Below are 25,423 nucleotides of genomic sequence, written 5' to 3'. Positions count from 1 at the left end.
GAATGTATGAGATCACTTCACTACCCAAATTCAACCAAAAATGTTTTTAATTCATCTCATATCATCTAGTCATTATAAACTTTTTAAAAATTTTCACACAAAATATAATAACAATTTCAACTTTTTCAAATCTCAAAATAATAATAATATTAAGAAATAATATTATAACAATATTTTATTCAACTTTCATTTCAACTTATCTCATCTTTACTACTCTCCAAACCTCCCCTAAATAGTTTTAAAAAGAAAAAAATTAGATTGTTTAAGTGTTATATATTAAAATATTTTTTAATCTCAAATAAGTTAAAAAATACATTTTAGAAAAAACATCATCCTCAAATGTGTTTTTTGAATAATCCGAAATGTAACTCAAATTTTAAAAAGATTGTCAATGAAAAAAAATACTCATACAACTTTTAAATAATTACAACTTTTAAATTTTCTAGGATATGGTTATAATCTTTAAGAAAATCAAATAATTGTCATTTTTACTTTATAAAGCACTTTTTAAATTTGTTTTTAAACCAATATAACATGTTTGAAAGTGTTTTAAACTTATATTTACCAAACAATAACTAATTTTTTAATAATAAAATTTATTACTTCAACTATAAGCTATAAGCCTTATTATAAGTTATATTTTCCACCTCAATTAAGGGTGTAAAGAAAACAAAAAAAATTGGTTGAACTGGACCGGTGGTTTTGATTCAGTTTGTAATCGGTCCGGTTTGGTATCGATTCTTAAGAATTGAAACCGATGTGGTACCGATTTTCATATTTTGAAAATCGGTTTGAACCGAACCGGTATATATATATATTTAATTTTATAATTTTATATAATTTTTTATATTATATTATGTACTAAATTGCTAATTAATATAATATAAAATTCTAATCTTATTATTCAAGTTTATTAATCTTATAATATAAAATTAATATAACATCTTATGCAAGTTGGACACTACTTATACTAGTATAATTAGACACTAATTATAATATTTTAATCTTATTATTCAAGTTTATTAATCTCATTAATAAGTTAGCACTATTTATACTTTACTAGTATAATTGAAACAAATGACAAATTGGTCATCTTAAGCGCGCACACAACGATTTTGATTGGTTAAGTACTCCCCTGTCATGAAACAAATGACAATAAATAATTGGGTTTTGTTATTGATTATAATTGGATATTAATAGAGTAAAAGAAAACTTGTAAATTCTAAGATCCATACAAATAATTATTTCATCCTGTTAGTGAATAATTATTTGGTAGGATGCTTAGAACAATATAGAAAACTATTAAATACCTTGCTCTTGGTGACTCATTCATATCCTGTTGATAAATTGGTCATCTTAAGTCATTGTATTTAATTTTTTTTGCCTCCATTATGTTTTACGGGCTCTAACCTAATTTAAGATAATGATATGTGTAAAAATTCATTTTGTGTTTTGGATTCTAGCATATGTTTAAGATGAAAATCTTATTTTGGTTATAAGGATATTTATAGATGTATATTTCTTATGTATGCATAATAATTTGTTGTTATCCTAAGCTTTTGGCTATCCTGCTATCTCTATACAATTATCTGTTATGAAAACGATAACTAGAACTAAATATGGAGATTGGTACGAGTTTCTCACTATCAATTTAGTTATCATGGACTTGGATTTAGCTTTGAGGATGGATGCACCTGCTCAATTCATTGAGAAAAGTTTTACTGAGAAAAAATCTTTGTATAAGCATTGGGAACATTCTAATTGAAATTGCCTTATGATCATGAGATACACCTTTGACAAATCTAATAGACAAAGTATAGCCCCACTGAAAATGCAAAGGATTTTTTATAAATTACTTGGAAGAAATTCACCAAGTCTGATATGGCAAAAAATAGGACCTACATGAAGTTGCCTATTACTATGACTTATGATGAGTGTGGTGGAGTTTGAGAGCACGTTATGAAGCTCACTCATTTCTTTAATAAATAGAAAAAAAATGAAGGTTGAGTTGGCAGACAGTTTTTTTGTGTGAAAAGTGCTTGAATCTTTACCATCTTAATTTAATGAAATCAACACTATGTATAATGCTTAGAAGGAAGAATAGAGCTTGAGTGATATAACTGCTATTGTCACTTAAGAGGAAGAGATGATGAAGAAGGGAAAGTCTCAAGTTGCTCTCATGGTGTCGTGAGATGGTGGAAACTCAAAGAAGTTCTAATAGGGCGCTTCGAACAAGAAGTTATTCTAGTTGGGAAATTTTGAAAAGTTTTCTTAAAAGAATACTCCACTTGGACCTAAGGTAGAAACCTTCAAAAGAAAGTGCAACTTTTGTAATTTGTTTGGGCATAAGAAGGAAAATTGTAAAAGGTTTATGACATAACTAAATAAGAAAGATACACATTTTCTATAGTGTACTTTGAGTCTAATCTTGTTGATAAGCTTTCTGATATTTTGTGATTAGATACTAGTACAGCTATTCACATTACAAATCCTTTGTAGGACTTGAGCAATAATAGAAAGTCGAGTGAGAGAGAATTATTGGCGAACATGGGTAATATAGTACAAGTTAAAGCTGAACACATTGGTGCAATTATCATTTTTGGACATCTAATTATACTTTGAAATTGGTAGACATTGATTATATACCTTCCATTACGAAAAATCTTGTATATGTATCTATTTTGGTCAAATGTGGATACGTTTTTTCTTTTGGAATTGGAAAGGTTAATATATATTATGATTCTGTTGTGGTTGGTTCTGGTATGATGTTAGATGAATTGTATAGAATTCATTTATTTCCTACTTTAACTCATTGTACTTCTAATGCTCCTGTTGCAAATGTTGTAATTAGTTCTAATCGTGGTAAAATCAATGAAAAGTGTTCGATGTTGCGGCATAAATGATTGGGCCACATCTCTAGACATAGAATGGAACAGTTAATTAAAGATAGAACTCTTGTTGAACTGAATTTTTCTAATTTTGAAACTTGTGTTGACTATAGTAAAGGGAAGCTTACTACCAAAAAAAAAAAAAAAAGAGAAGTTTTATAGAAGTAAATGTGTTTTAAGCGTAATACATATTGATATATGTGGTCATATTACTCTTGCTACTTGAGAAAATTACATTGATGATTATTCACATTGGAAGCCTTTAAGATTTTTAAAGCAGTTGTGAAACTTCAAAAAAAATGAGAAAATCAAAGCAATGAAAGCAGATAAGGGCAATGAATATTATGAGAGATATAATGAGTCTAGGTAAAATTCACAACCATTCGCAAGATACCTTTAAGCATGTTGCATTGAAGCTCAATATACAATGCATGGGACTCCTGAACAAAATGTTGTTGCTGAAACATGAAACCACACCTTTATGAACATGGTTCAATGTATGCTTAGTCACTCATCTTTGCTTGAATTTGTGTTGGGAGAAATCTTGAAGACTGCAATATAAATCTTAAACTAGGTACCAAGGAAATCAGTTCCTAAAACTTCCTATGAGCTATGGTTGAGAAAGAGTCATAGTTTGCACCATTTTCATGTCTAGGGTTGTAAGGTAGAAGTAAGGCGTTACAATCCAGAATTGAAGAAACTTGATGCTAAGATTATTATTGAATAATTTATTGGTTATTGTACTGGTTCAAGAGGCTCAAGATTCTATTGACCTTCCCATACTTCTAGAATCATTGAGTATGATCGTGCCATCTTTTAAATCTATAATGGGAGTCCTGTGCCGCAAGAAATCACATTCGGAAAAGAAGGTGTTGTCATACTGGTACAAGTTATTTCACTATCATTTATTATATCACTATTAATGGAGCATTCTATTCTCACTAGTCAATAACACATTGAAATTGGACTTGACGTTGGTGAGAAAACAACTGATGATTTTCATTTAAGGAGATAACATAGGACTCATAAATCAACAATTTCAGACAATTATATTGTCTACTTGCAGGAACATAAGTTTAGAGTCGGAGTATTTCTCCATCTAACATATTTTCAAGAGGCTATGGATAGTTCTCAATCTTTGTCTTGGCTGGATTCCATGAATGATGAAATGAGTCCATATGTCAGAATAATGTGTGGGATTTGGCTGAATTACCAAATGATTGAAAGGCAATAGATTGAAAATATGTTTTCAAAATCATGCATGATTCCAAAGTTCAGGTAGAGAGGTATAAGGCAAGATTTGTGGCAAACAGGTTCAACAAAAAACAAGGTATTGATTGTAAAGACCTATTTTCTCAAGAATTTGTTTCTTATTATCATGACATTAGTAGTTCACAATGGTACTTAAATTTTGACTAGATTGTCACCTCTTATGGTGTTAAAGAGAATATTGATGATCAATATATATTTAAAGGTATGTGGGAGTAAATATATTTATTGTTTGTAGATGATATATTACTTGTGCAATTGACACAAAGTTCTTGTTTGAGACAAAACATATGTTGTCTTCTTATTTTGATATGAAGAATCATGGTTGAGTCTCTTATGTACAACGTATACAGATTGTTTGTAAGAGATCTAGGGGAGGTAATATGAAACAGAACTCATGAATCCAACAAGAACACACCACGAAATTAGTAGATTTGGATTTGATATTAATGGGTTAGGGTCAAAATGGATTGACCCGTTAATACAATATTTATAAACGGGTCAATAAAGGGTCAACCCGCTTAACCCAAAACTAACCCATTTTGACCTGTTTAGATTTTATTTCAAAATTACAAATTTATTGTTGATGAGTTGTAATATTGGTATTTCCGAGAATGCTTATATTTTTATTGTTAGAATTGTAATTCTAAAACTATGCTCATATTTGTTTATGTTTATAATATTAGTTTTATTATATGTTAAAATTTGAAAAATATTGATATTTGTTTTTAGTAGGAATTCTATTTTTTTAAAGATATTGTGGCTACTAATAAATCTAGATTTTAACTTTTATGTAAAATTATGTTAATTAGGTCAAATGAGTTATGTATGTTAGTTCAATGAGTTGTGTCATGTTGAGCTATTTCTAATTAATTATTAAATAGGTCAAAATTGGTGACACGACACGACACGACCCGTTATCTAAATGAGTTGGGTTAGGGTTTGAAAATTTGATACATTTAACTTAACGGGTTGCGTTTAGGTTGACATATATAGTCAAATGTTTATGAGTTGACACGATCCAAAAACATGAACTGCCAACCCTAGAGAGATCCCGTGGCGCTTTCAGATTATCTTAAAAGACCTCTATTGATCGTATTTTGAATGAATTTAATATGCAGGATTGTTCTCCAGGGAAAGAACCTATTGTAAAAAGTGATAGATTGTCTAAATCTCAATACCCTCAAAATGATAGTGAGAACTCGGATGCAAAGTATTCCATATGCATCTGTTGTTGGCAACTTCACGTATGCGCGTGTACACGTCCTAATATCGCTTATGTTGTTGGTGTACTTGAGAAATACTAGAATGATCCTGAGTTGAGTAATCAGAAAGTTGCTGCTAAAAAAGTATTGAGTTACATATAGGGCACCAAAGATTTTGTGCTTACATATCAATAATCCGACAATGTAGATGTGGTTGGACATTTCGATGCCAATTATACAGGTTGTCAAAAAGACAGAAGATCAACTTCGAGTAATGTATTTATGATGGCAGGAGGTGTTATTTCTTGAAAAAGCGTCAAATAGACACTTGCAACTTCCTCAATTATTGAAGTAAATATGTTGCTTGTTAAGAGACTACATGTCAAGCTATACAATTGTGAGACTTTATCTTAGGATTGGGTATTGTGAATACCATTATGAGACTGCTAAAGATATTTTATGATAATTCTACAATATTTTTCTTTTCTTGAAATACTAGGAGTTATTCACACTCCAAACATATAGACATTAAATATTTATTTATTGGAGAGAAAGTAGCTGAGTGTCATATTTGTGTCGAGCACATATCCACAGAATACATGTAAGCTAATCCACTGATAAAAAAATTGGCCCTAAAAATATTTTAGAAGCATGTGACCAAGATGAGTTTGTTTGAATCGCCAGTTGTATTTAGTTAGTGAGAGTTCTATATGTACGTGCATATTGTGAATTTGGATTATCTTGCCATGTGTTATTGTGTGCACATTTCTTATGGAATTATCATAATTGTAACAAAAGACATTCAAATTTAGTTTTAATGCACTTCTTATGAAATTTAGTGTTAACTACTATTTCATTAATTCATCCATTATACTCGCATCTTACTCATTTAAGTCATTTGATTGTGAGTACTTGTTACACGTTATACATTCTCTCGATGTATGGTTAAATATTTGCAAGTACATTTTGGGCTTGTTATATTTAGGATATGCTTGGTTGCATTTTTCTTTGTGATTGAATGATTTATGGTATTTATGTAGGAGGTTGTTGTATTTATTGTGGACTATCATAAGTCTTATATTAGTCTTGGACTCATGATGAGATAAGCCTAAAGACTTAACACATGATGAAGCTACTTATCTCACCCAAATATAAGATAATTAGCCCATTAGATTTTATCATCTTGCTTGGTAAGGTTAGAGAAAAGTTTTTCCACTCTCTCATAATCACCATTACCAACAACTATTTTAGAGTGCACGATGGAGATGTCTTCTTCAAGTCATGGAAGTAATTTTTCGACCATTTTATTTTCACATGCTGTGGATAAAATGAGATAGTTTGAATTGAGATATTTTAACACAACATTCTTGTAGCCCAAAATTACTTTCGTTAAAAAGAAGAGTCGTAATCGTCGATGGCTTCATTGTCAATGTTTAGATTAATTGATAAAGAGGCAGTCAAGGGACCGATCCTCTCATATTAGGGTAAGTATAAACAACAGGAAATGATATGACAAAGATGGCCAGTAACATGTTGCGCCTATGACATGATTGAAGAAGCAACATAAATATAATGAGTGGATTTCACTATAATTAATATTGTGTTCTGCATTGTCAACAACAACATTAATGTTATGGGGATTATCAGGTTGTCTATATTTTTCTTAAATACATTGTAGGAATTATTTGAGTTTCAGAGTTATAGAAGTTTTTAATTATAATAAGATCAAATTGTTCTTCATTTGAGGTTTTGCCTTTTTTAAAAAAAAAAAACCAAAACATTTGAAATAGAAAAAATGGGTGCATGGATCAAGGTAATTAAAATATAAAATTTGAGTCTAAGGGTCGAGTAGGGACGAAGTGAGTGAAAATACTTCCAACAAAATCATTAGTTGTGGCCCATTTGGTAATGTTATATGCAACAAAATTGATATTTCTATGGACCTTTTTTACTCTCTTTGAGTTCTATCACCAAGCATCTAGGTTACGTCTTTAATTATGGGGAAAACTTTTCAATCCACGCGAGATGCTCACTTTGTATTTTCATGATAATATTTAGTGAGTCACATTCCTAGAACAGTTTGTCCATTCCAAGTCTTTATGCTTTGTTAATTATCAAAATAACTTTGTCTTCGCTCATACTTGGTTCGCTTAAGCAACTACATGTAATCCACGCCTAAAATGAGTTTCTTGTCCTCATGGCATGCAATTGCAAGCAATAACTGCAAACAATAATAACAACAATAATAATAATAATAATTAGACTCAAAGTTAAGTTTAAAGTGGTCTCATGGAGGTGGTGCCCCTTTGTATATGTTCACCTTGTAGCCAAACTTCTATGATCTCTATAGGCTTTTTTTCATTGTATTGATCTAAGACATCCTACTTGGCCTTTCACATTTTTCCTCAAGAGCCACACCATATCCATAGCGATAACTCAAATCAATAATAATTATTAGATTCATTGCAATGCAAACTAAGTAGATTGGTAAGATTTAGAATGATCATGATCCACTCCATGACAGGGTTTGTAGCAAACATTTAAATGTTTATTGGTTATTATGACTCTCTCCATAACACTTATGTGTAAAGTGATGTTCCAAGAATACGCGTTCAAGCATCTCTAAGTTGAGTTACAGAGGGGGTAAAGTACTGTCTCTTCTTCCCATATATGTATGAATCTTACCAATGACATTTTGATCGAGGGAGCAACCTAACTAATATTCCAAATAAGTAATCTCAGTCTCACGTGAAGGTGAGTTGGCCATATGGTTGTCCACTCCTTGGAGTCAAGTGGGTTATGATTCTAGAAATGATTCATTTAATTAAGTGATATGATTCTAAAGCCTTTACTGTTTTTAGACATCCACTTTAGTCCATGTTCATCTAGGACCTAAGGGAAGTGGAGTCTTGAGAATAGTGTTGCAATTCACTGTCGAAGATGTGCTTAATTTTTGACTCATTCCATCTTATCAGGAAGGTTAATATATAGTTCATTACTCTTTCAGTGTGCCCTTGTGTAGTATCTTTCGATGTAGATCGAGGTTCAAAGCTCTATAGGCACAAGATCCAAGGATCTTACCGTGCTTTCCCTAAATCCTATATGTTATACTATATCATACGCCTTTACTAATAAGATCACTACATTCTTCTATATTTTTCCATACCCATAAGATAGTTGTGATCTTTCTTGTATCCATGTATGAGTTTCTCCTTAGATATTGTATTTAAGGGGCTTGTACCCAAATGAGATTAAGGTATGTTTTCTGCCTGAGATAAGGCTTTGATTTTTCATCTTGCTAATTAATTTTGAGTTATCTCTACTATATTTGTAAATGCTTCTTTCTTTTAATCTACTTATGAAAAATGAGAAACCTAAATAATTTGCTTTACTCAAAGTCCTTTTCCCACTTAAAATGGATGATATTGCTTGGCAAGTTAGAGGTATGACGTTATTGCTAAGATGCAAAATGGACTCTAGCGCATTTTCTTATCCAAACCAATTATTATAGGCATACGTGCACTATGAATTTTGATGTAATAATTTATTTTTCAAAACCAATTAGACCTTAGAGTTGTCTATTGCACTCTTCCTTAAGGAGTAATATTAGCAATACTTATAAACTAATTATAAAAAGGAGTGACAATGTGTGCCTTGTCTTAGTCCTCTTGAGTGATTAATACACCCAAATGGACCATTACCATTAATACATGAGAGTTGAGATGCATTGTTTAATCTAATTAGTCCAATATTTTAAGCATATTCGAAATGAATGTTCATTTCATTCTATCTTAAGCGTTTTTCACATTCTCTTTAATTGTCATAAGTATGCATTTTTCTCTTGTTTTGCTTCATTGCATAGAATAGTTTGTATACTAAGATAAGATTGTCTTCAATGTGTCTTCCATGTATAAGGGCCTATTGATTTGGAGAGACTAGTTTATGGATAACTAGTTTTAGTCTGTTGACAAGGATCTTGGAGATGGATTTATAAATAATATTGTAGAGACATAGGATAATAATTTTTGACTCATTCCATCTTATCAGGAAGGTTAATATATAGTCCACTACTCTTTCAGTGTGCCTTTGTGTAGCATCTTTCGATGTAGGTCGAGGTTTAAAGCTCTATAGGCACGAGATCCAAGGGTCTTACCATGCTTTCCTTAAATCTCAAATATTATGCTATAGCATACACCTTTATTAATAAGATCACTACATTATACTATGTTTTTCCATACCCATAAGATAGCTGTGATCTTCCTTGTATCCCGGTATGAGTTTCTCCTTAGATATTATACTTCATCGCTTGTACCCAAATGAGATTAAGACCATTAAGAATTTTCCACCCGATTCTCACAATGTTGGTTATGTTTACATCATACATTCTTCGTAGTCCAAGCTCTTATGCCACTTTTTTTTTTTTTTTGTGATAAATAATGCTGAAACTGTTTTATTTCTCAGAAAAAGAATTACATCATTGCATCATGCCAAATGACTTGGGAAACAAACTCTGGAAAATAGTCCCACCAAATCACTAGATCATCTAAATGCCATGAATATCTTGCCAAACTATGGGCTACAAAATTGGCCAAACGGCCTTTATGATGTATTGAAACTTTTGGAAATCTAAGAATCAATCTCCTTATCTCTTGAATCAAATTGCCCCAAATAGACTTAGAAACCTACTCTCTGTTGAGTTCTTGAACAACCAACATGGCATCACATTCAATTTGAAGATCAATAATACCCAACGGGAGACAAATCTGAAGACCCCTCAGCATAGCTAATAATTCAATCTCCATAGGATCATCAATCTCAGCTTCTGGTTTGCTTGCTATGAAGACCACCTTGCCATCCTCATCTCAAAGAACCATGCCTGCACCTGATCTACAAAAATCATGGAAAATAGCACCATCTGTATTTAACTTCATTACTCCTATAGGTGGGGGCTACCAACCACAAAGAGGTTTGCATCCTTTCTGTTGGTTCTCTAGTGCAGATTGATATTCACTATAACCTGACAAAGCATTATCCAAGACTTCTACTGGATTTAAGTTTTTCTCCTCATAGAGAAACTGATTTCTTCTATACCATAGCCCCCAAGCACATAGGAATAGTTTCTCAATTTCTCCTTGTTTATTCCTTCTGTCCAAGTGAGCCAAAATTTGCAAAAAAATTAAGATGAGCTTGAAAATTTTGCAAAAACCTGAGCTGTACCTGCAGAACTTCTTTGAAACTTGAGCAGTATAGAAAAGCATGATTAATGTCCTCTTCTTCCACCTTGCACCATCTGCATTTAGCATCTTCCACCACCTTTCTTGTTTTGAGATTCTTCAGAGTTGGTAGCCCATTCTGACACACCTTCCAAGCAAAAATATTTATCCTGTTAGGTACTCTCATCTTCCAAAGTTTCCTCCACCATTTCCTTTGCTCCTCCCTATATGAAACCTCAAGCACCTGCCCATCTTCATACACAGACATGAACAACCTGTAAGCACCCTTTACACTATACTGACAATTAGATTCATGCTCCCATACCAAACTGTCAGATTGGCTCTCAGCAGGTAACATAATATTCAGGACCTCGTGGGCTTCACTTTGAGGTAAAAATCTTCTAATCTTCTCCACATCCCACCATCATGTGTGCTCATCAATCAAATCTGCAACTGTCCAGTTTAGTTGTGTCTGAGTTATGGAGTCTGAAAGTGGGATTAGTCTGTGTTTAGGCAGCCAATAGTCAGACCATATATTAATAGCCTTTCCATCTCCCATCCTCCATCTGCATCCTATTAATGGCCAACTTTTTGCTTCCCAAACTCCATACATAAGAAGGGGTTGCACCTAGCTTAGAATCTTTAAAATCATATGAGGGGAAATACTTTGCTTCGAAGATCCTGTGAAGCAGTGAATCCTCTTCTTTAAGAATTCTCCATCCCTGCTTAGCTAAGAGTGCTAGATTGAAAGTCTTTAGATCTTTAAACCCCATCCCACCATTAGCTTTTGATTCACACATCTTTCTCCAACTCACCCACCTTATTTTATTCTCCTCTCCCTTCTGTCCCCACCAGAACTTGGCAATTAAACTTTCCAATTCAGAACATAAAGAGATAGGAAGTTTAAAACAACTCATCATGTATGTTGGGATTGACATGGCCACAGCCTTGATAAGCACCTCTTTCCCTCCTTGAGACAGGATCTTCTCCTTCCACCCTTGAAGCTTCTGTCAAACCTTGTTTTTAAGCTGAGAGAAAGCTTGATGTTTTCCTCTGCCCACCATAGAAGGGAGCCCCAAATACTTATCATAATTTTGGCATTGCATCACTCTCCACAACTGCAAGATCTCTGACTATTGAGTAGCTATGACATTTTTGCTAAAAACCATTGCAGTCTTATCCTTGTTCACCTTCTGCCCAGAGGTCTTTTCATAGATCTCTAGTAGCTGCATTATATTCAAGTTTGTTTGTAAATTGGCCCTGCAAAATAAGACACTATAATATGCAAACATTAAGTGATTTACAATAGGAGCATTCTTGCATATCCGAATCCCCTCTACTGCTCCATTCATCTCAGCTTGTTGTAGTAAAGAAATAAGTCCCTCAGTGCACAATAGAAATAAGTAAGGGGGGATAGGATCCCCTTGCCTTACTCCTCTAGTAGGATAAATAGGACCTTTTGGATCCTCATTTACCAAAATGGAGAATGAAACAGTCCTCACACAAGTCATAACCAGCTCCACCCACTTAGCACCAAAACCCATTTTCTGCATTACTGTTTCAAGGAACCTCCATTCTATTCGATCATATGCTTTGCTCATATCTAGTTTAATAGACATGAAGCCCTTCTTTTCTTGCCTCTTCCTTCGAATGAAATGGACTAGCTCATAAGCTACTAGGACATTATCCGAGATTAATCTCCCTGGTACAAAAGCACACTGTGAATGTGAGATTAGGTTTGGTAAAATCTTCTTCAGTCTGTTTGCAATCACTTTTGACACCAACTTATAAATGACATTGCAGAGGCTTATGGGCCTGAAATCAGACACTAGTTCAGCCTTATTCTTCTTTGGAATCGAAGTGACATAAGTATGGTTCAACATTGGGGGGAAGCTACCAGTATTTAAAACATGTAAGACAGCACAGGTCACATCTCTTCCCACAATATGCCAAAACTTTTGATAAAATAGAGGGGCCATACCATCAGGATCAGGGGCCTTTGTGGGATTCATTTCTTTCAAAGCCACATCCACTTCTGCTCCAACAAAAGGCATGTCAAGTTTCTGTTTCATATCAGTAGTAACCCTTCCAACTAGATTCTCCAAAAAGTCAACATTGCCACTTTCTATAGATGCTGTAAACAAATCTTGAAAGTAGTTAAGGATTACTTCATCTCTTGCTTCATCCACTTGACAGCTTCCATTCGAATCCCTCACTCTCTTGATCATATTTTTTGCTTTTCTTTGTGATGCCTTATGATGAAAGAACCTAGTATTTTTATCCCCTTCACTTAGCCATTGCACTCTCGACCTTTGTCTCCACATGATTTCCCCCCTTGCCAACCATTTATTCACCTCTGATCTAGCATTATTAATTGCCTCACGATTTAGATTCTTAGGATTTGCATCCTGAACATTCTGGAGCTTCTGTTTTGCCCTTTTTAGATTTTTCTGCACTTGCCCAAAACTGATCTTGTTCCACCTTTCTAACTTTTCACCACATCTACTAATCTGTTTCATCACCCCTTCCATTGTTCTATCCCCAGCACTATCTAGCCAAGCACCCTTGATGACCTCTTGACAACTACTTTCCTCTACCCACATAACCTCAAAACGAAATGATCTTTTTCCCCTCCTCTGTATACCTGCAGAATGCACATGTAACTTAATGGGGGTATGGTCTGAATAAGCTGCAATACCATGAATAACTTTAGCCATGGGGAAGAAGGCCTTCCATTTTAGATTAGCCAAACATCTATTAAGTCTCTCACTAATGCATTGGTCAGATTCTCTATTATTACACCAAGTAAAAGGATTACCCTGAAAGCCCAAATCCATTAACTCACACTCATCAACTATAGCTTGAAAAGCTTGCATCTGTCTATCTGAACTCTCTCTTCCTCCACTTTTCTCATGATTGCTCAGAACCTCACTAAAGTCTCCCATCCAAAGCCAACCTTGATCTCGTGGTAACTTCAATGACCTAATAAGATCCCAAGTTTCATGTCTCCTATGAGCCTCAGGTTATCCATAAATTCCAGTGAGAAACCAAGTTTCCCCCTCCTCAATTGTGTCATGGATGGAAGCATGAATGTGACTTTTGGAATAATTCTTAATAACCACCTTAACCTCTTTTTTCCAGTACAGGGCCAAACCACCACTCCTCCCCTCACTACTTACTGCCAAACAATTCTCAAAGTCCAATCTGAACTTTAATTTTTCTGCTGCTCTTACATGCAATCTGGTCTCTTGTAAGAACAAGACCTTGGGATCTTCCTCTCTGACAAAGTCAGCGAGAACTCGAACTCCTCGTGGGTTCCCAAGCCCACGAGAGTTCCAACTAAGGAGAATCATTGGTTTCGGCAGGGTTGTTCAACCGACTCTGCCGATATAAAAGAGTCTTGATCAACATTTTGTAAATGTGGAATGACAATAGTATCAGAAACACCTTTGGATAGCCCCAACACTCTACTTTTCTTTCTCCCTTTATTTGATAAAGAGACACTGCTTCCTTCCTCAAGAGGACGTTTCTTCCCTCCATGCATAAGGTTTTTTTCAACTAATTCTCCTGATAGTCGAGCACGTTTTTTCCACGTATTTCGAATGGATCTTCTTGGCTTCATTTTAGTCACCTGATGGGCCTCATCAACCATATCCTCCTAGGCTAAGTGAGTCCTTTCCGCCTCCTGGCCCACCCCGAAATTAACAGTTTTCATATTATTCAAAATACCGGTAAATCCGCTTCCCTCCAATATATCCATTACTGTGGGCTCACGCTCATCAACTTCCTGAATTAAAGGCTCTGAATCAATTTAGATTGATCTTTGAATTAGATTGCACTAATCTGCAACCTGATTTTGCGTCTGATTCTGCTGAACTCCTCCTTTATTCATGTTGTGCAATCCGCTGCCCATAACTGAATGATCTGCAAAATCTTCTCTGTTCTGCATGGCATTAACTGCGGCCTCTTCACCACCCCATCGTGGCCTTCCCTTTCTCCTTCGGACTACTCTTAGTCAGCGAACTGTTCCATGTTTGGCTAGAGCCACGAAATCTCTGACCTCCTGGTTCTGCTCGAAGCCAGCTTCCAAACTGCCTATTGCTCGTCTCCATAAGAATAGGAACTGTACATCCTTTTTCCTCATGAACAATCCTTCCACACTGCAGACAAAAACGCAGCAACTTCTCATACTGGATAGGAATCCAGGTTTTCAAACCTTGCAAAGTAATAGTCCATCCTCTGGCCAAAGGTTTTTTCAGATTTAACAAAATTTTGACTCGTAGGAACCTACTCCACCCCACATCATCCCCATCCACTTCAACCTCTTCCACCACTCCTAAAGAACTTCCTAACCTCTCCCCACACTCCCGTGACATACCAAACAGTGGTAGATTATGGAACTGGACCCATAAAACAACATCATCAAAAGACATTTTATTGAGTGGGGTATACCCATCGAAAGCCTTCATCACAAACATTTGACCATCAAAGAACCTTGGCCTCCCACTCATCACACGATTCTTATCCGCATGTGTTGCGAAAGTGATGATAAATATGTTTTTCCCCATCTTAGTGAAGATGGCCGGTTTGCTTAGCCTCCACACCTTTGCCATAGTAGTCTCAACTATGTTTTTTCCAATCTGCCGATCCGACCAAATCTTACTGATCAAACTCCTATCACCTTTACGGAGGACTTTAGGGATCCCCTCCTCTTCAATGTCTATAGCCGCACCTTCCTCTTCATTCAATTGAAAGTTCTCCCACATCTCATGAAGTTTGTCCATGATAGTAACTCGAGACACCACCTTTATTCTCCAGAGAGAGTTAGAGAGGAGACTTTTTTCACATTTAAATTGCCTATATTATTATTGTTTTTAGTTCGATTTTAAATATTTCTTTAGCTCTTATACCACTTTTGAATGTAAAATAGTGTCCTAATATTTATTGAGGAAGTTCAGTTTTTTAGTCAAGCCCAACAAAAACTTTTAAATATGGAATTAAGGAGGCAAGTCTTTAGGAGAAGGAATGTATTCATGTTGTAGAAGGTAGAGCCACAACTACAATCCAAATAAGAGTATGTTTCCTGCCTGGCATAAGGATTTGATTTTCTATCTTGCTATTCAATTTTGAGTTCTCTTTATTATATTTGTAAATGCTTCTTTCTTTTAATCTACCTATAAAAAATGAGAGACCTAAATAATTTTTGTTGTTTAAAATTCTTTTCACACTAAAAATGGATGATACTGCTTTGCAGGTTAGAAGTATGATGTTATTGCTAAGATACAAAATGGATTCTAAAGCATTTACTTCTTATCTAAACTAATTATTATAGGCATATGTTCACTATGAATTTTGATGCAATAATTTATTTTTCAAAACTAATTAGATATCACAATTGTCCATTGCACTCTTCCTTAAGGAGTAACCTTGGCGATACTTATAAACCAATTATGAAAAGAAATGGTGACAGTGAATGCCTTGTCTTAGTCCTCTTGAATGATTAATACACTCAAATGGACCACTACCATTAATACATGGGAGTTGAGAAGCTTTGCTTAATCCAATTAATCCATAGGTTCTTAGTTCCAATTTTTTAAGCATATTCAAAATGAATGTTCATTTCATTCTATCTTAAGCATTTCCACATTCTCTTTAATTGTCATGAGTTTGCATTTTTCTCTTGTTTTACTTCATTGTATAGAATAATTTGTATAAGATGGAATTGTCTTACATGTGTCTCCCATGTATAAGGGCCTAGAGACTAGTTTATGGATAACTAGTTTTAGTCTGTTGACAAGGATCTTGAAGATAGATTTATAAATAATATTATAGAGACATAGGACAATAATTTTCGACTCATTCTATCTTTTCAGAGAGGTTAATATATAGTTCACTACTCTTTCAGTATTGCCTTCAGTAGCATCTTTCGATGTAGGTCGAGATTCAAAGTTCTATAGGCATGAGATCCAAGGATCTTACCATGCTTTCCCTAAATCCCATATGTTATGCTATAGCATACACCTAATAAGATCACTACATTCTACTATGTTTTTCCATACCCATAAGATAGTTGTGATCTTCCTTGTATCCTGGTATGGGTTTCTCCTTAAATATTGTACTTTAGGGCTTGTACCCAAATAAGATTAGAACCATTAACAATTTTCCACCCAATTTTCACAATGTTGGCTATGTTTACATCATACATCATATTTATATTCCACGGAGCAGAGGTTAAAGCTTTATGTTGATCCGTATGGTTGAGAAAGGTGAAAATGTTAGTGGATGAGTCATGTGCTTCAAGGGAAAATCCATTGATAAACTTATGTTTGATTAAGCTGGCCTCTAACCACTAATTTGACCAATGAATTGAGTTATATAATTTTCTCCACCGGAGTGAGGACTTCAACACTTTGAGTTAGTTGAGGATTTGGTTCTAGTATGATGGTTTCCCCTAGTTAGTTAACAAGTTTCTAATGTCTATAGGTTTTTCATAATTCATGAAGGGAGAAAGCTATGGTGAATACAACAATTAATGATAATAATGTAAGTGTTGAGAGATGATTAAATAAATCAAGAGAGGTTGGATGAACAACAAGGATGAGGGATGGTAATGGGTGAAAGATGAAACCCTTATGTGAACTATAAAGAGTGTGATAAAAATGACTTCGTAGCCTCGTAGGGCTATTACAAAAGCCTCGTAGCTTTAGAAGCTTTTTACCTCTAATTTCTTTGTCGCAACAATATCATTGGGTGAAAGTCACATAATATGCATTCAACTCTTAGGATCGGTTTGGAAACACAACTATTTTCAAATATTCTCAGACTATTTTAATATCATTCACAAACTACTTTACTATCATTCACAAACTACAAACTAATTAGATATTTGTCGCATGTTTAATCTTATTTCAATTGAGATATTAATTATGAATATATAATCAAGTTAACTCTAAATATTTTGTATAAATAATGATTTGATTCTCAATTGTATTGATAGCTTAGCCATCATCTAGTTAATAGTCGGACTAGTGAAGGGGTTCCTTATCCTAAAAGAGAAGAAAACGATTACGGGACTACCAATCCTAGATGATTGCGAAACACTCCTATCATTAAATATGTTCTAGGGATAAATCAAATGGAGATCAAATGGAGAGAGTATGGGGAAGAAAGAGGCCTTAGTGTTGGATACATGATTTCTTGTGAAGTGATGGCTTTTATTGAGATTCTTATGAGTTATTTACTCTTAAATGCTTGCCTTGTGGCAAGCTTGTAGCCATTTGGTCAAGCGTTTTGTTTCAACAAGCGGGCTTGGACATTTATTCTTTGTGCGTTGGGCTTCATAAATCGGGCACATTGACCAATATATTCCATTCAAAACTTTTGCCTTGCAAAAGGACTCTCATTCTCCTTTCTTTCCCCTTCTAAATTTTTAGTTATCTTCAAATATTTTCATTTTTTTAGAATATAATATAATTTTGCATAGCTTTCACCTGAGAGGACCATATGGATCTCTAAGATAAAAGTCGAAACATAAAATCAACTTTTAAATGGCTTAAAGCTTGAACTTTGTTGGCTATTTTAGTAAATTTGGAGCCAATTCACATAGTTTTCTAGAATAAGGAGTGAGAGCACTAGTAGCCGCAGCCATATCAAACACAATTAAAATAGTACAATACAGATAAAAATAAAATGAAAGTGAAAAGGAGAGGAAATGGAATTAGAGGAGTAGTCCATGACTCCAAATCCCATAATTTCTTGGTTTTAAGATGGTCTTCATTTCCAACAAAAATTCCACTTGTGCAAAGAATATTATTTGTGCAATCTATCATACAATCTAGAAAGTGGACTACAAAGTGTGTGTATTACCTAGTAAATTTTGATCTTGCAATAATGGTATATTTGTCTCGACTTTCATTTATGTGAGGAAAAGTAGGTCTAAACTTCCATTCTTTTAAGAACTATTGAAAGCAGATAAGATGATTTGGATTCTACAAGATTGTATTTGGATTTGGATCTAAAGAGCTTGTATTTTCATAATCACTTTCCTCCTTCTCCTCCTCCATGTTCTCCTTCTTCTTCTTCTCCATTTTATTCTCCTTCTCCAAGATTTGGACTTGTAGTAGTTGGATCCAGATCTAAAGATCTTGTATTTGCATAATCACACTTCTCCTTCTACTCCCTTTTTCTACTACTCATGGTCCTCATCTTTAATTTCTTCATCTCCTTACCATAGTCCATGTGCATAAAAGTCCCATTCTCTCGAAGACATTGGAGCACAAACCTTTGGTTGGAGCTGTGGGTGCCATCATCTTGAAGGCACACACCCATGACCATGGTTGTTGGTGTCGAAAACACATATTCGGAACCACGACTTCGGGTCTCATCCTCACAAATACCGTGTAGTATGGACCATAGTCGTGATTCTAAAGTATGAACCCAAAGTTGCGACCATAGGTCTTGCAATCTTGAAGGCACAGACCCGTGACCATGGTCATAGATGCCGAAGTGGGTCCTGTCCTCTTGAAAGCACGAACCCATGGGCATGACCCTGGATTAAAGGCACAATCTAGTCTTGAAGTCACAAATCAAGGCTCCATTTAGATACTAAGAATATCTCAGATGATCTATGATAGTAGTGAGAATAATCTTGAATAATTTGTGAATAATAGTGAAGTAATTTGAGAATATATGAGAATATTTGTGTTTCCAAACAGACCCTAATCTCAAAGGCACATATTTAAAATCCTCTTAGATTGGCTTGGCTAGGTTTGAGGCTCTTGGTCAATTTTTATTATTGATTGGGTGTAAAATATAATTTTTAGGGCTTATTTGAGGAGTGAGATGATATGAAAATTTTGTGAATAGTAGTAAGATAATTTGTAAATGGTAGTGAGATAGTTTGAGTTGAATATCTTTTGAGTTTTGGAAAAAAAGAGAGAAAAAGTTGAATAAAAAATATTATAAAGTTAAAATACTGTAATAATATAGTTTTATAATATTATTTTTATTTAGAGATTTGAAAAAGTTGGATTTTTTTTTCTATTTTTTATTTAAAAATTTGAAAAAGTTGTAATGATTAATTTGAAAATTTTGTATTTAATTTATGTTTGAAAATAAAATAAGATAAGATAAAATGAGATGAAATAATAATTTTATGTTTCATCTCACGCCCCTAATTTGCCCTAGTCGTAGACTCAAATCTAATTTTTATTTTGTGATAGTAGTTTGAATATTGTCTTAACGATCCGCCTGATCCGCCTGCAATGAAGGCAAGGGTGGTGGATCTATAACTCATTTAGGTGGCAACAATCCTAAGTCAAAAAATGAATATTGTATAAAGTTTAAAGTTAAATGTTTTAACAATAAAAAGATTTCATACAAGTAAATTCATAAGTGATTCGCTTGATGTAACATATTAAATTAAAAAATTATTTTTATTATAAAATAAATATAACATATTATAAAAAAATTATATAAATTTATAAATTTAATTTTATATAATCTCTTTACTTTTCAAATTTAAGGAAAATGCTTGGGCCACTAAGAGGTTGTCCCAAGATAGTTTTTCGAATAATTATTTTTTCTGAGTGTTTATAAAAATATATATTTTTTAATTATATTGTAAATTGTTTTTTAAATATTTAACAATTTTAAAAAAATTGTATAACAAAATAAAATCAAACGGCAGAGAATCTCGGATTACAACCTACCGGTCATCAATTTTAACTCCAAAAGTGACAATGTGAGGTTTGTTTGCACCTGTTTTGTATTTGTGCCTTGCATGACAGATTACACGAGCGTGTCAGACACTGACAACAAGGAGAGCGCGAGAGGAGAGAGAAATGGAGTCACCGTTCAACGCCGATTTACTAAAAGGAAAGGTGGCTTTATTAACCGGTGGTGGCTCCGGTATTGGGTTCGAGATTTCAACACAGTTTGGTAAACATGGAGCTTCAATCGCCATCATGGGTAGACGAAAACAAGTCCTCGACACTGCTGTCTCTGCTCTTCATTCTCTTGGAATTCCGGTACACTTTTTGTTTTTAACTTTCTCTCTAGCGATTTCCCGCTTCTATTCTCCGATTCCCAGCATCTGCGTTCTTTTATTTCTATTTCTCTACTTATTGCTTTTTATGACTCCTGAGAAAACCGATCTAATAATAAGAAAGAGTAGTTGTTGACTTTTACCCACTATTGCATACGGATTCGGATTTAGGCTCCTTTTGTTTCATTTTTTGTATGGTTCTCAATTATAGCTCTGTTTAGCTGATGAGATACCTGGGGAAACGAAAAAGAAAATGAGTTTGTATTCCTTTGACGCTTATGCCCATACGGGTTTAGATGAATTTGTTCTTCTGAGGTTCTGGCTTCTTTGATACATTGGGGCCTCATGTGGATTTTGGTTTTAGCTTGCTGCATGCAATATTTTGCTTCTTCTATGCGGAAAGTGCCCATGCCCAATTGCACTGATCAGGGTTGCTTGGTCTACGAGGAAATTGCCAGAGCTGAATCGGAATCCTAAAATTATAAATTCTGAGTTAATAGTACCGCCTACATCCGCCTCTATATTACGGATATGAATGCTTGGATTCCTTCACGGAAATGTTAAAATATCATCTTAAAGAGATATAAGAAGGGATGCGCGCGGTAACCTTATTGTTTACAGTTTCCGAGACACATAAAACCCTCTAGATAAATGATTCTTTACTTGCAATCCTATCATCATTCTTGTTACTTGACAATTAAATGTACGTGGTTATAGTCTTACTTTATTGGGTTTGCTGCCATGGGATTATGGGATTATCAAGTGCATTAAACATAGCATCTGTCAGTTTTCTGAGGCTTGAATAAACCAGGATTGTACCGATTGAATTCTCGTATCACAATCAGTTTCTGAAAGTTACTCATCAATTATATTTTTATTATTATAATTTAAAAGAATTTATATATTATTAGTGCTCATGAAAGATCTGAACCTTTTTTTTTTATATGACGTGAAACGTGAAAGATTTGAAAATATACTTAACAGATAAAAGAGGAAAGATCAGAATTAACAAACAAATCTGGTTGTATGCCTACTTTATGTAATGAAATGCAGAAAAAAAAGCCCCCCCCCCAAAAAAAAAAAAAAGACTGAAGAACTCACTCATTACCCTGCTTGTTGTATGACAGAGGGAAAAAAGACTCTTTTTGATGGCTTAATGTTGATACCCTATGGTTGGAAGGTGTTTAATCAATCTTCAAGACGTGGATATAATTTTTGAGAAATGCTTTAACCACAAAAGGATCCTACAAAAGCAAATCTACAAACTGACGTGATTTTATGTGGTATGTTAAATTGTAAAACTACTTTTATTGTAAAATAGATCTAAAATATCATATGAAGTCACGTCAGTTTGTGGGTTTTCTTTGTGGGATATCTTTGTGGCCGTAGCACTTATCATAATTTTTTATTGGCAGCCATTTTATGTGATTTGTTTTTGAAAATTTTGATTGATTATCCCCCAGAGTCTTATAAAGTTTTCTGTTTTCTGTTTTCTGGAGGCTGTTGGCTTTGAGGGAGATGTTCGCAAGCAGGAAGATGCAAAAAGAGTTGTGGACTCAACATTCAAACATTTTGGCAGGCTAGACATTCTCGTGAATGCTGCAGCTGGAAATTTTCTTGTGTCTGCAGAGGATTTGTCTCCTAATGGATTTCGAACAGGTTATCTGTTGCAGCTTGAAATTTATAATAATAACTGGTATCTGGTTGGATTTTCTTTTTTATACTTGCTAAGAGCACTCTTATTGGATTAGCTAAAACTAAAGTACATTTTTGATGAATGTAAGATGAATTTAGCTTTTAGCTGTTTCATTCACATAAGTCTCAACATCAGAATAACTATTTTTTCATTATATGACAATAAAATAATATAAGATTAATTTGACTTTGACTATTCACATCAAATCTTTACATTGGATTATCAATTTATTCATTATATCATAATGAGTAATTAATAATTTCAAAAATATTTTAATTTTTTTAATTATGAATTTATTTTATTTTATCATATTTTACTATTCATAATATTATATATTAATTAGTAATCATATTCTAATTATATTTTTTCAATTGTCATTTAAAAGGGAGAGAAAAATAATTGATATAAAAGAGAGAGAGAAATAATTAATATAAAATGTATTTGATGAATGAATAGTTCCATTCAAATTTGGAAATAATTTTAGAAGTGACTGTTCCAATTATTTGGAATTTAGCTATTCAAATGTGATCACATTTTACAGTTTAATAGCTAAATTTTTAATGGATTTAGCTTTTAGCTAATCCAATGAGAGTGCTCCAGAGGAATGGTCATCAAAATTCCTCCTATACAAATTATGTGATATGATTTAGAGATAATTTCACCTTATCTTACAAGTGCTTAAAACCTCATGGGATATATTTGGGAATTCTGTTTTTTTGCTTTTTGGAATATTTTGCGCTTTCAAATTTTCTCAATGTGGCTTGAAATTGAGGCTTCTTGAAAACTTCAAAGTTGTTAACTGAAATGTAATGAAAGAAGAAAATAAACAATTAGGGGAAATCATATGAAAGCGGGATTTTGTGGATGTGCCCTAAATTCTAGCTAGTTGCTGAAATCTTGAGAATAACCATACTATGATTTTGCTCTTTTAGACCAAGGAAACATAGCAAAGATAAATAATATGTGGCATGGAAAAAATGTATTATGTTAATTGAATAAGTTAATTTCATTAGAGAAATCATGATCCACAACATATATGGGGCTTTTCTCTAATCATTTGGTAGTTGGAAAGCTTGAGTTTGTTTCTTGTATGGTAATTAATCATGCTTATCAATTTGTGCTCTTTTGGTGGCTTTGAACAAATGTGTGATTGGTTTTAACCATTCCCCTACAGTTATGGATATTGATTCTGTTGGTACATTTACAATGTGCCATGAAGCACTTAAGTATCTCAAGAAAGGTGGACCGGGAAGGAGCTCATCTGGTGGTGGAACAATTTTGAACATTAGTGCTACTTTGCATTACACAGCTTCTTGGTATCAAATCCATGTATCTGCAGCCAAGGTTCGTTGCATTGTTTTGTAGATGTTACCAATATCTGACTTCGGTATTAATTTCTTTGCAAGAGTTTATTACAGTGCATATTTCTAGTTCGGTGTCTCCTTCACTAGGTATAGGATTTTGACTATGATAATATTTATGACATGAAATATAATTGTAGCAAGGATTATGCACCTATATATGTATGTATGCACGTATGCACGAACATATGTATATATATGGTATATTTACCACTTCCTTTCTAACAGGCAGCTGTGGATGCCACTACAAGAAACTTGGCACTAGAGTGGGGAACTGACTATGATATTAGAGTCAATGGCATTGCACCAGGCCCCATTGGTGATACTCCTGGCATGAGTAAACTTGCACCCGAGGAGATAAATAGCAAAGCTAGAGACTACATGCCTTTGTATAAACTAGGGGAGAAATGGGATATTGCTATGGCTGCTCTCTACCTTGCTTCAGATGCAGGTTTGCAACCTTGTTCAGTCATGCAGTTATCTATAGATAACATCTCCATTTTGTTTTAATGAACTTATCCATATATGTAGGTATGTTATGTGTGCATATATGTGTACTTTATATATTATCCCCATAGATACTTATCAAAAAATAATATTATCCCCATAGATTCCAGTCCTGATTCTGAGAGAGTGGGAGTCTGTCCTTCTGCTTTGCAAGGTTTTTGGTTTCAGTGGCTATTGGTTTTGTTGAATGCAAATTCCAGTCTAGTTATATTCTTTGACTGTCTTACATATCTATTGATCCTCCATTTTATTCTTTTTCCCACCTCTTTGTTCTGATTTACGGATCGCATGACAATTACTAAGCATGTATTTACTTTGCCAATTATATCCTTAATCTGAACAGCTTTGTTTATTATTTTTTATTGTATATGATAAAAAACAAGCTGAGCAAACCCGTTTTTAGAAAATAGACTATCCTAGTTAGCACATGTCTCATGCAAATGATATTTAGCATGCAAAATGCTGAGTCATGACTGAGGTAATCTGTTAAGGAACTCATGTACGATATGCATCTGTGTTGTTGTCTTAAATTCCCAGAAACATGGGAAATAAACTAAAACTCAGTGCACTGGAGAGTAAACTGTGTCCAGCACTTTCTCATAAAGCAATGCTGTGCTGTTATATTACTTGCTCGTCAATGCTTGTATGTACTAAAATCTTACCATTTATTACCTTTGTACTAATTTCAATCCTTATCCGCATGTATCTTTTATTTTTCACTGTATTACATACTTATTTATCCATGTAATTTTTGCAGGTAAATACGTCAATGGAACCACTATTCCTGTTGATGGAGGTCTTTGGCTGACCAAGCCTCGGCATCTGCCAAAAGAAGCAGTAAGGCAGCTTTCACGAGCAGTGGAAAGCAGGTCTAGAGAGAAACCAGTGGCACTTCCAACTAGCAAGCTGTAAGCCAACAGAATACAAACATAATCATTATGGGTTCGTTGCCCCTCCACTTGGCAAAACTTAAATGAAATACATTTTAATATCTCAACTTTCAAGTTTCTAGAAATTTGAAACCAACCTAGAGGGCTCTTGTGGAAGTCACTCAAGAGTTAGGAAACTTTCTTCTTTTGTGTGTAACTTCTCTGAATTCCTAATATGATTAATAAGAGACATCTCAGTTAAGATGTGCAATGCTGGATTATTTACCAAATACTCCAGCCAAGGCCTTTTCATGATATAAACCTTACTGGCGAGAAATAAATTCTAGATAGTAGTTGTTACTTTGGCCAA

At 34.0% G+C, this 25,423-nt stretch overlaps 2 protein-coding genes across 2 annotated transcripts; one reads left to right on the top strand and one right to left on the bottom strand.

Annotated features, from left to right (window-relative positions):
- Positions 1 to 14,543: 14,543 nt before the first annotated feature.
- On the bottom strand, positions 14,544 to 15,359 carry LOC118347656. Its single transcript, XM_035687670.1, has one exon. The coding sequence runs from the start codon at positions 15,357 to 15,359 to the stop codon at positions 14,544 to 14,546; it is 816 nt and encodes a 271-aa protein (XP_035543563.1).
- Positions 15,360 to 20,276: 4,917 nt separating this feature from the next.
- On the top strand, positions 20,277 to 25,413 carry LOC109011254 (peroxisomal 2,4-dienoyl-CoA reductase). Its single transcript, XM_018992372.2, has 5 exons — positions 20,277 to 20,603; positions 22,120 to 22,279; positions 23,491 to 23,660; positions 23,906 to 24,128; positions 24,942 to 25,413. The coding sequence occupies exons 1-5, from the start codon at positions 20,418 to 20,420 to the stop codon at positions 25,094 to 25,096; spliced, it is 894 nt and encodes a 297-aa protein (XP_018847917.1). The 5' UTR covers positions 20,277 to 20,417; the 3' UTR covers positions 25,097 to 25,413.
- Positions 25,414 to 25,423: the final 10 nt, after the last annotated feature.

This window comes from Juglans regia, chromosome 2, assembly GCF_001411555.2.
Source record: "Juglans regia cultivar Chandler chromosome 2, Walnut 2.0, whole genome shotgun sequence".
NCBI classification, from domain to species: domain Eukaryota; kingdom Viridiplantae; phylum Streptophyta; class Magnoliopsida; order Fagales; family Juglandaceae; genus Juglans; species Juglans regia.
This window is presented reverse-complemented; position numbering and strand designations above follow the sequence as displayed.